The 12165-nt window shown below is 31.8% G+C and overlaps 1 protein-coding gene across 1 annotated transcript in view; it reads right to left on the reverse strand.

Moving 5' to 3' along the window:
- LOC126830930 (E3 ubiquitin-protein ligase HERC2) overlaps window positions 1-12165 on the reverse strand; it is a 91526-nt gene that overhangs the window by 77386 nt on the left and 1975 nt on the right. Inside the window, exon 2 of the mRNA XM_050561444.2 lies at window positions 10783-10903. Coding sequence (XP_050417401.1) covers window positions 10783-10863 — 81 coding nt within the window. The 5' untranslated portion in view covers window positions 10864-10903. The remainder of the gene's footprint in view (window positions 1-10782; window positions 10904-12165) is intronic.

A 12165-nucleotide genomic window follows, 5' to 3' on the forward strand; every position in this document is an offset into this window, starting at 1 on the left:
TCGGAAACAGCTAGCACTGTCATCCAACCAAGCCATAATAAACAAATTGTCTCAATTGTCTCAATGTGCTGAAAAGAACCTCAGGATTATTCAGGGCCGCTTCTAGCCTGTCAGGGTTAGGACCAACAGAGCTGACAATTACATGCTCCTGACTGAACACATTGGCATGTGTCTAAAGAGCCTCTGACTCTTTAGAGTAAATAAAATTTTCACAGTTGAAGTAAATAAAGACTAAGCAGAAACACTGCTGGGAAGATTTTTCAGCACAAGCACTGCAACACTAACAATGAGTATAACATAATTAATCACATGTTAATCTAAGAATAACCAAAGTATTGTGTCAATAAAGACCTAAATTCCATTTCTTGGATGAAATTAACTGTATTTCCTGCTACTGCATAAAAAGACTGTGAAGTGTCATACATATCTAAAATAAAATAATCAATCTATTTACTGTGTACTGTGAGTTTATCCCCAAAAGGTGAAATTAATTTGGTCCTACTACAGAAAACAGAAGGTCAGATCTTGCCCAGAGACAATAAACAAATAACAATTGAAGAGCAGAAGCAAAGGATTAATGATGTACATGTGATCTCATCAAAAATGGTATTTAGAGAATGATTAATATAATAACATAAACCATTCTAAAATAATCTTTATAATAATAGTTAACTTAACTAGCTGTCAATACCAATAATGTTCCAATGCTATACATGTATAGAATTATAGCAACACTTATAGTTGGCATGTTTTAACTAATCACTAGACATGTCATGTTTCCAACAGACACCAGCAGCACACATCAGTATTTGAACACAGCACCCCAGTCCAAAATGTCAAAATATATAAAGAATATTTCTAAAATAACACTAACAATTTTATAGAAAATTGTATTGTTAGTGTTACCATAAGTACGGTAATAATATTACTAAATTTTACATAATGATTGATATCCTTAAAAACCATAGAGAGTAAAGATACATAAACACACAATCAGCAATGACAAGAAATATTTAAATATCAAAATATAATTACTATTCAAGTGAATAAAAAGAACAAAACGTTTAAAGTCACAATCTGAATAAAGTAAAGTCTTGAGGAAATATTAACTCCACTATTCCATTCTAACATCATTAAGAGGTTTATTTGGTTGTTCTTTGACATAGAGTTTATTATAAATAAAGATGGTCACATGTTTTAGTAATCTATAATATTAATATATCTGTTTAGACCATTAAATGTACACGATATGGCTTCCATCTAGTAATCAACAATAAAAATATAATCTATTTTCTTAAGTTAATGAACAGTAAGTAATTGTATTAGTACCAGGAAAATCCATTAATTAAACAAGATTACGTTCTATTTAACCTGTACATGGAATCATTACAAAAATCTATTAATAAAACACATATATGTACTGTTTTACAACAAACATACTATTTAACTTTATTTTAAAAAAAATTATATTATAACATAATAATATCGGACGCAAATACATGGAACATATCCAAAATGTGCTTTGTAAACACAAATCATATAATTATTCTTCAATATTTTTTCTAAAAAGGTAAGGTAAAACATATTTATTTAAGCTACAAGTTTAAGAATGAAAAATGGTATCAGGCAGGTGTATTAGAAAGAGTAAGAATCTAACCTAAAATGAACTACATGTATCAAAATATTGCATTGACAACTTTACTTATTTAAAGCATAACAAAAAGAGCTACAAACTAACATGTAATTTACACACTTATTCCTTTTCTGCACTATCTATAATATATTGCATTTTAATGTGCAACAATTGCATCGCTGGTTCATCTATGCACGCTTGATGCATTTATGTACATTTAGGTCTAGGAAGACATTAGCTTACTTCAAAGATCAAGGTTTAAACATTTTCCCATGATTATACAAAAACCATTCGGAATGAACAGTGTGCCTACCTTCTTCCTGAATGCCATGATAAATATAAATAAGATCAAATAAATATAAAAAAAAGCTGGGAACTCTACCTGTCTTACATTATGAATCTAGTGTCAGGAGAAGATTTGTGACAGACTAAGAGTCTGTGAATACTTTATTCCTCTATTCTAATCAACAAACACTATTCAGCTGTTTCACAGTTAAAACCAGGAGAGAAAGAACTACTGTGTGTATATGTACTAGTCTATTTTCGGTGGCACTGCTTTTAGAGAAGAAGACAACTAAGTCTTGTTTGTTAATATATATTAGTCTAGAGCTCAGTGAATGGATTAACTCTTCAAGTGCTTCTTTCAGGTTTTGAATCTAGAATCAGGAGATTTATTTCAAAGGATTGATTTTTTTGTCATTTTTGTATTCTCAGGGACATGAAATGGCATGCTAATGAAGACGGGCATATGCCATACAGTGTGCTATGGGGGGAATTTTGCCCAGGCAGCAGCACTATGGCCTACTCTTATATCGAATTCCAACTGCCAGGGGATCTTTTACATACATGACAATGTATACACAGAACCTCGGTTTTTCATACCATCCGAACAACTAGACAGGCCCTTCGTCCTACACCACTGACAACGGGGAACTACGTCAGAAAATCCCAATGAATTTTCTCGGCCAATGCAGGGATTAGCAAGCCATTGTCTTACCGATTTACCCACCATGGCTCCCCAGTTTGACTTTGTCAGTCATAGAAAAGACTACTCTAGTATGACCAATTAATTTCAGTGGAATATTAATTAACTACATACAGTATGGTACCTTTAAGCCATCTTGTGTTAACACTAATGACTATTGCACCCTAACAGGCAGGTGTATTATCACAAACAAATAGATGATGCACTGAATGTTTAAAACAAGATAAAACATGGTACAAATCAGTCCAACTTTCGAAAGAATACATTTCATTTATCAAAAGGCACATATCACCATGTAATGAATTCTTGCTGTGAATAGTTTGAGTTTTTTCCCTACAAGATAATAAATCTTTCTCATTTTATCAAAGAATAAATTTTTGCTGTTATATAAGAATTTACAAGGTATGATCTGAAAGGTGGAACAAGATTTAACTAGGGAAGCAATGTTTTGAACTAACTGATTATACAAACGTCTGAAGGAACGGCAACAATGTAAGTACAAGTACCAATACACTGCATGGCTTAGACCTTTAGCAAGTTACTTGTCTTCATGATTCCATCTCGTCCTGTAGGTTGCGTGTTCGTTCCATGCACTGGCCGAGAAAATTCGATGGGATTTTCCGGTTTGGTTTCCCCTTGTCCTGTGTATACATTGTCATGCATGTAAAAGATCCCTTGGCAGTTGGAATTTGATATAAGAGTAGGCCATAGTGCAGCTGCCCATGCAAAATTTCCCCCTCACAGTACACTGTACGGTATATGCCCATCTTCATTAGCTCAGTCAGAGCAGAACAGTAGGAACTTAAACCCCATTTCATCTCATTTTTCATTTCAAAGTCATACGGAGGAAAAGTGCACTATACCGTACATGCACTAAAATAGTGATGGGTGTTGTAGGTGATGAAATATAATCAAAGCTAGATGTTAGTTCTGCTAAAAATTCTTCCAGTATCACAAGTTTTCATGTCGCGCCGATTGACATACTCTGCTGACTAATCATTTTCATTGGTAATCTCCAGCTTCAGGATTCTTGTGACCTTTGATTTTTACAATATTAAAACTCTAACATATTCCCATAGTCTGACAGTTTGAATAACTCAACTTATTAAAAATATTTGGCACTTCAGTTTGCAATCTGGTCCGACAATAAATCTAATGCATGTCAAAATGTCAATCTACTGTATGTGCATGATGTATAGGTACATAAAAATAAAAGTGTATTTAAAAAAATAAATTTCTATCTTAAAACATCAATTCCATTAGTCTGAAAGTTTTGATGGACTAACACATCCCAATAAAAGCATGAGTCTTGCAAACGAATACATATTGCTTGAAAGGAGTTTTAGATACTGTTTTTAAATAAATTAGTCCTCAAGTTCCATTAGCGAAAAAAAAAATCTTTTCCAAAAGCAAATAAAATACATTTCAGGCAGACTTTTTAAAAGTTGAAGCAACATGTACATGTAAATACAGATATACTTTACTTTATACATACTTTGTGTGTTTTCATTTATTACATCGTCAAATGTCAGACTACTGATTTCTGTTGAGGACATTATCTAATTAACCCACTCGACTAGCCCTCATAAAGATCATTTTGAAAACTACACGTAATTATTAATAAATATTAAAAGTAGAAAAAGTTAAATATTACATTTCTTTATTTTACACCGTCAAATTTCACTCTATTTATTTCTGTTGAGTACTAATGAAAACATTATGAAAGTTGCCAACACCAGCAGCCCTCAAAGGGATGATTTTGAAAAATTCACGTCAACTATTGTCAAGGTAGAAAAAAATATATATCTTATTTATTCAATTTTTTTTACATTTGACAAATTTCAGATTATTGATTTCTGTGAGGACTAATAAAAACATTTATCTAATTAACTCACAGGACTAGCCCTCAAAAAGGTAATTTCAAAAACTGTAAGTCCATTATTGTCAAATAATCTAAAAGGTAGAAGAAGAAGTTAAAAGTTACATATGCATGTACATCGGGAAATATATGTACTTATAGTGTCACCTGGTGTTCTTACTTATCATTATCTTACGTCAATACATTCTATATTTAGATTAAACATGGAAAACACACTTCAGGATTTCTGTAACTCATCTTAACCATAATATGCCAATCATAAGATTGCTTATTTCCTTATCTCACCTGTTAAATACATCACAGATGTGACAAGAAAAACTACACACACTCATATTACCTGTACAACTTGATATATCATTCTCTTGATTCACATGATGGAAAAGAAATGAAAGGGATCTACACACACTTAAAGGGGCATTATTACTCTCAACATGAAAACAATTAATTTTGAATGATATCATAATTTATAACAGAATGCCCTGTTTATTACTGAAAATCCAAGTGCTGGTCTACTTATAAGCATTTGTTAATTAAACTTCCTGAAAACAACTAAAAAATTAGTACCGGCAATGGTTGGTCAACTTAGTAGCAGTTTGTACATGTAGCTGCAAAATATTTTTGTCATGTGACTTAGGCCTCCAAAATTCTAAAGTTCCTTTTAACATCCCACCATCTTGAAAATGTTTTCTGTAAATGTACATACATGTACAATAAATAATGTTCATTGTGGAAGAAAAATTGCTAGAGCTCATGTATATTGATCAACTAACCAATAAGAATTTTTAGTGAAGTTTACATCAAAATGGGTTCAGATACACTTTATTTAGAGAATCACAAATTGAATTTTGTTCGAACAGATGTTGTGTTTCTATTTTTAAACACTTACATGTATTTAAGTATTTTCTTATAAACAGATCTATAAACAGTGTTTTAATCAAAAGCAGATTTCTACTTTTATAAAGTAAATTAATTAAACTGGCAATTTTGAACTGAAAAATACCAAAATTATTCAAAAAGATAAAAAATCATCACTGCTTAAAATTCTTCATACAAGATATTACATGTACCTTTAAAACTTTATTTTTAACACAAAGATGTACTGTATTAGTAAGCATACTTTGCCTCTAGCATAAATCCTGTCATTAGAGCAATGTTTTCTTCTAAGGAAGTTGTCATTCAAAATGCTCCATGAATAAAACAATAAGAAAACCCCATCAAGAATACTGAGCTAATTGATTTCTCTAGTGAAAGTCATTAATGAACTAACCTTAACCAAAATCCACAAAACACTTGACTTATACCATTTATTTCAACGTTATTATGCTGGAAAGTTCTGCATAGCGACTTTTATACCCTAGTACTTCCTGTTATACATAAAATCTAAAAAATCTTGGTATGCTATCCAAGCTCGGCTAAGCCTATTGATTTTTATTTCATTTTATAGGATGATGCCGATGGTCTATTCAGTTTGAGGGCAGCTTTTAATGTGATCTCCGTCTACCTTGGTATGGAACAAAATGAGAAATTTATCTGCTCGCCAAAAGCAGAAAGCATAAAAGCTTACTAGTTTGTTTATCAGACATCATAACAGCTTATTTATCAATTCATTAAGAGAGCAGATTAAATGCTTTGATTTATGTTAGTATATAAAAACAGGGTGTCAGTTTTATTATTTAATCAAATCAATGTGTTTTATTTATTTCAATTTATGATCACTGCTATAATGAAATATCTAATTTATATAAATTAGCAAACTAAATTTTTTTAGTACTACTCTGCGTTTAATCGAGGGATAATACACATAATTATTTAATTTTTGCCAGAGTCTAAATAAATTGATAAATTGGAAATGTCTAAGGTCTAATGGTCTAAAGCCTCAATGTTTTTGATGATGGTCTGTCATCTACACAAGTGATGCGAGTTTGATTCTATGCATGTGTATAACCAGACATAAATTCTCCTGCATGACCTCATGGGTTTCTTTTTCAGTTTCCCACCACTGCTAGAAATCCATATGACAGATATATTTATTAACAACTACTGTACATGTAAATGTAATAGGTTAGTCTTGAAATACCCTAATCTATTTTTAAGTGCCTGTTGCTCTCTTACTCTTTAATTAAACTATTTCCTTGTCAAGAGAATCTTGTTTCACTGATAAACTCCCTGATCCATATTCCTGATACATTCTGTATGTCGTGGTGACATTATCATGGAAAGAAATGACCTCCCGGTCATGAAGTCTTTCTCTATCTGGAACTGATGAAAATGTGGAAAGTTACCAATGTTGTCTTTTCCAAAACAAAATAACCACAAAGTCTACATGTGTACACTTGAGACAAAATAGTAATTATTCAGCACAATTTTGATGTGTCACTACCGACTGAAGGTGACTCAGCCAATACAATATGCATATGAATTAACTGGAATTGTCTTCTCGTTTATTTAGTTAGCACTCTAAGACACTTTGCATTGTAAGGGGGGGACGCATACATGTACAAGTACACTGTATATAATAAGGTCCTTTTTTTGGATGTGACAATCAAGTCATGTAGGGTCGTCTGTGTACCCTTGTGGGTTTCTTCCGAGTTTTCTCTCTCTTTTTTTTTGAGTGATATCAAAAGAAAGATTGTCCACAATATTTACCTCAGGTTAGCAAGATATTTTTTCCAATTTTTACATGTGCATTGCAAACTATAAATTTAACAGTATTTAATGAATTCTAAGGTTACATTATTTGGAATTCTCATTTTATAGTATGTAAACTGACCGGCCAATTTCACTGACTGATGGGAGTCTTAGTTGAAATGCAGTACAATGTATTATTTGTTTCACATAATCAATAGTCTGAGTCAATTAATCTATAGCAAATAATGCATTCTTTTTTTTATGGTATTGAAATACAGACATTTAAACCTGTTGAAATAGCCAAGATTTCCGCAACAGTGCATCTTCCCAAAAAAATATTTAAAAAATACCATCATTATATATTCAGTATATACTACATGTATGAATGATTCATAGTATTAGTATTATGTATTTACACAATTTGGAAATTAGACATTTATAAGTTATTTAAAAGGTCCTGCAATTCCAAAGATAGGTTGCCAGGCAACAAAACATACGCACACAGCAGCTAAATCGTCCGGGCAGTCAACAAGTGTTGTCGCATATTTTTTACTTTTTTTGGTAATGAAACATTTATAATATTAATACACTAAAATCTGATTAAGAGTAACAACCCATGAAGTAATTATCAATCTGAAGTCAATCGGATGATAACTTTAGCCTCTAGAGCATCACTAGATTTTTCAAAGTGATCAAGGGCCATAACTTTGGCAGTAATTATCGGAAATCGTTGAAAATCAATAGGATTCTTTGTCTCATGACCTCAAACACTGTGTATAAATTGAAAGTCAATAGGATATTAACTTTAGTCTCTAGAGCATCCACAAGATTTTTTGGAGTGATTAAGGGCAGTAATTATCGGAAATTGCTGAAAATCAATAGGCTTCTTCGTCTTATGACCGTAAACACTGTGTATAAATTTAAAGTCAATCTGATATTAACTTTAGCCTCTAGAGCATCACAAGATTCTTCAAAGTGATCAAAGGCCATAACTTTGGCAGTAATTATCGGAAATCGTTGAAAATCAATATGGTTCTTTGTCTCATGACCTCAAACACTGTGTATGAATTTAAAGTCAATCGGATATTAACTTTAGCCACTAGAGCATCCACAAGGTTTTTTGAAGTGATCAAGGGCAGTAATTATCGGAAAATGCTGAAAATCAATAGGCTTCTTCGTCTCATGACCGTAAACACTGTGTATAAATTTAAAGTCAATCGGATATTAACTTTGGCCTCTAGAGCATCCACAAGATTTTTTGAAGTGATCAAGGGCCATAACTCTGGAAGCAATTATCGAAAATCGCTGAAAATGAATAGACTTCTTCGTCTCATGACCTTAAACACTGTGTATAAATTTAAAGTCAATCGTATATTAACTTTGACCTCTAGAGCATCCACAAGATTTTTTGCAGTGATTAAGGGCAGTCATTTACTAATTATCAGAAATTGCTGAAAAACAAGAGGCTTCTTCGTCTTATGACCGTAAACACTGTGTATTAATTCAAAGTCGATCGGATATTAACTTTAGCCTCTAGAGCATCCCAAGATTTTTCAAAGTGATCAAGGGCCATAACTTTGGCAGTAATTATCGGAAATCGCTGAAAATCTATAGGTTTCTTCGTCTCATGACCTTAAACACTGTGTATAAAGTTAAAGTCAATCGGATATTAACTTTGACCTCTAGAGCGCCCACAAGATTTTTTGAAGTGATCAAGGGCCATAACTCTGGCAGTAATTATCGGAAATCGCTGAAAATCAATAGGCTTCTTCGTCTCATGACCTTAAACACTGTGTATAAATTTCAAGTCAATCGGATATTAACTTTAGCCTCTTGAGCGTCCACAAGCAATTGTGGACGTCGGCCGGCCGGCCGGACGAGGGCAACGACAATATACGATCACATTTCAATGTGGGCGTATAAAAATCCTGAAGGATTGTTTACAAAAATGGTGAAGTATACACTGTCTTCAGATATACATATTTTTTTTATAAAGTTTTTTATTATTTACATGTTTTTCATAAACTCCAGTCCCTGGGTACATCTAGTTACAATACCGTACATGACAACCCAACATAGGTGACATAGTGGATTTTAGTCTTCTTTTGGTGACTATTTTGAGAGCTGGTAGTCAGGGAAGGGTCAGTATGACATGACTCAGTTTAAATATTGGCAAACTGGTTTTGATCTTTTTCACAGATTCTCTTTCATACACTATCAAAATCATAATGAATTACATCTGTACCATTCAAAATATTCATTCCTTAATTGCTGATATGAGAAAAACATGTAGGTGTACTGTTTTGTGTACAACTTTAGATAGATGAGTGATTTCAGCTATCGAACAATGTATAAATACAATATTAGGTATGTGTATTCTAGAATTAGAATCTGTGAAAAATCGAAAAACTGACACAAAGCAGGTCCTTATATACATGTAATAATAAGTATGGCTGTCTCGTGGCCATCCACTATCAACTTAGTCACTGAAATGGTTATGGAAATTATCAGAAACTTCAGACTAACTTCATTTAAGTTTTCATCAAAAATATGTGTAACAGAATGATCTCCCTTTATATATAATAAATCACCAAATTCTAGCTGAAGGGAATGAGTTATTCTTAACGCTGACTTGCTGCATCTCAATCTAAATATTTCTACCAGACAAGTAACATATTTATGTGCTTACATAACAAAATTTGTGAAATAGTTTATAGACAAAGTAATCTTGATATAAGTATTCAACAAAATGGGTTAGGTCATTTTGTAATAGTATTTTTTTTTTAATTCTAATAGATAGACCTATGCTAAAATAACAAAGTTACAATTATAGATTAAAACAATTTGAGGGGCAAGGAGAATGCCCGTTTAAAATATAGCATGCATCGGAATATTTTATTCTTTAAGCTGTGCAAAATTGGATATTTTAGCGAAAATGATGTACATGTATCAAGCCGTTAAAGATACTATATTACCTGCATGTAAAAAATCTTCAGATAACATTCTCTATTTACCTGGATTGTGAATGCTCAGCAACTCAACATTATCATCATTCAGTTACAGCTGATGAACTCGGCACTCATGTGTAGGCTTAGTTTTAGGCAAAAAAATTCACTTGGGCCAGAGCATTGAGTCAAAATTTGGGTTCCAGTGGGACCATCCCATAATTTATTGCCTTACGTTATTCATCAGTCATAAAAAAAAATAACTTGTTCAACCCTTATTCTTGAACAGTCAAAAAAATTGATAATGCTATCTATGAACAGCCCTGTATTTTGACATTTTGGACAGACTGTGCTATGTATATATCTACTATACAAATTTATAACAACCATATTAGTTATATATACATACACGTATATATATACATGTTGATGTTAGTCATTCAATCTATTGACTTTATTAAAGTTCCCTTTATGTTCAAATATGTCAGTTTTTGTTCCACATTATTTCTTGGATTTAAAAAAACCCAAAAAACAAAACATTTCAGAGAGAAAGTAGCTATAAGAATTAGGAATTGGTTTGGTACATGTATAATCTTTATCATTAAAGATTTATTGACAAATAGAAAGGGTAAGTTATTTACATTAAGCTGCAGTTGGTCAGTAAGGCAAAAGTTAAATATTTGTGCTACTAAAGCCAAAATAATGCACTGACCTGTATATCTGTTTTCAACCATTTAGCATCAAAACAAACTTGCGGCCAGAGTCTGGCCTCTGCAATCCAACTTCCACTCATTTTAAATACAGGTCAATTAGTAGGCTATACATATAGTCATCTGAAAAAACAAATATTACATCTAAATGAAGATAATCATTTAAGGGTTGGTCAATCAAGATGGACACAGATGTTTGTGAGGAAATTCTGTACAGTGGTTTTAATGTAGTGAATCTACAAATCAGACTACATGTAGTTATCTCATCGATACTGTTCTAATTGGATCATGTTATTATCATCTTTTCCTAGGCTGGACTAAATGAGAAGAAGTCAGATCTTTGGCCAAATTTACCAGAATGATTAACATTTCAATATCATCCATTATTGATGTGAAATGGTAAATTTTCAATCAGAGATCTCGATGGTAGTCCTAGCTGTGGTATAATAAAGTGAAAACTTAAAAACAAAATGAACAAATAATTAAAGTATTAATAATGTATGTAAGGACTATACTAGCACTGTATAAACTAAGCTTACAATTTATAATATTTAATTAAATTAAAACAATTACATCTCCATCTTTAATATCATGTTTTGCAAGTCTGTTTTTATTAGACAAGCTCGTACAGATAAGTAGGATGTAAAACCTCATTTAATTTTAATTGCAACAATGTTCATAGTCAATTATAAACACTGGTACACCTTTTGAAAATATATTTTTTGTTAAACATGTAGTGTACATGTACATTGTTTTTTTCTCCCCAAATTGCTATTTCATTCTTTTTCCATAAACTTTTTTTTTATAAGTTTCATTTTTTAATATACATGTACATGTACCAACCATGTACAATGTACATGTATTATGATATTGTCACTTATTTTTAATTTACAACATGTACTATAACTATAATGAATCATAGATGTTGACTGAAGTCACCATATTTATACAATTTTTAATGTAACATACATGTACATGTACATGACTGGAGAATCTAATTATTTGTTATGGAACTCTCTTTTGATACAGTGAGTAGAATACTATATCTTTACGAGTCGTTTTATTGTACATGTTCATCTAGTAAAACTAAAGTATATATAATGCAGTCATTTATCTATGATTTGATAAGGAGCCTAGTTTAACACATGATTATTATCTGATTACAGTGATCTACAGTGGTATACAGAAATAATGAACAACATCCCATACACAAGAAACATCCATTGATTTAATCAATTTTGTAGTCAATTATTTTGGTACTAAATATAGATATTTTGTGTGTACATGTTCTTAACGTTAATGCAATGATTTTGAGTCATTATTTACAGTAACCAGGTTAACCACAACCATATTTAACTACTACTTCATAAGCCTATTGCAGGTCT

The sequence above is a fragment of the Patella vulgata genome, chromosome 8 (assembly GCF_932274485.2).
Source record: "Patella vulgata chromosome 8, xgPatVulg1.2, whole genome shotgun sequence".
Lineage (NCBI taxonomy): Eukaryota > Metazoa > Mollusca > Gastropoda > Patellidae > Patella > Patella vulgata.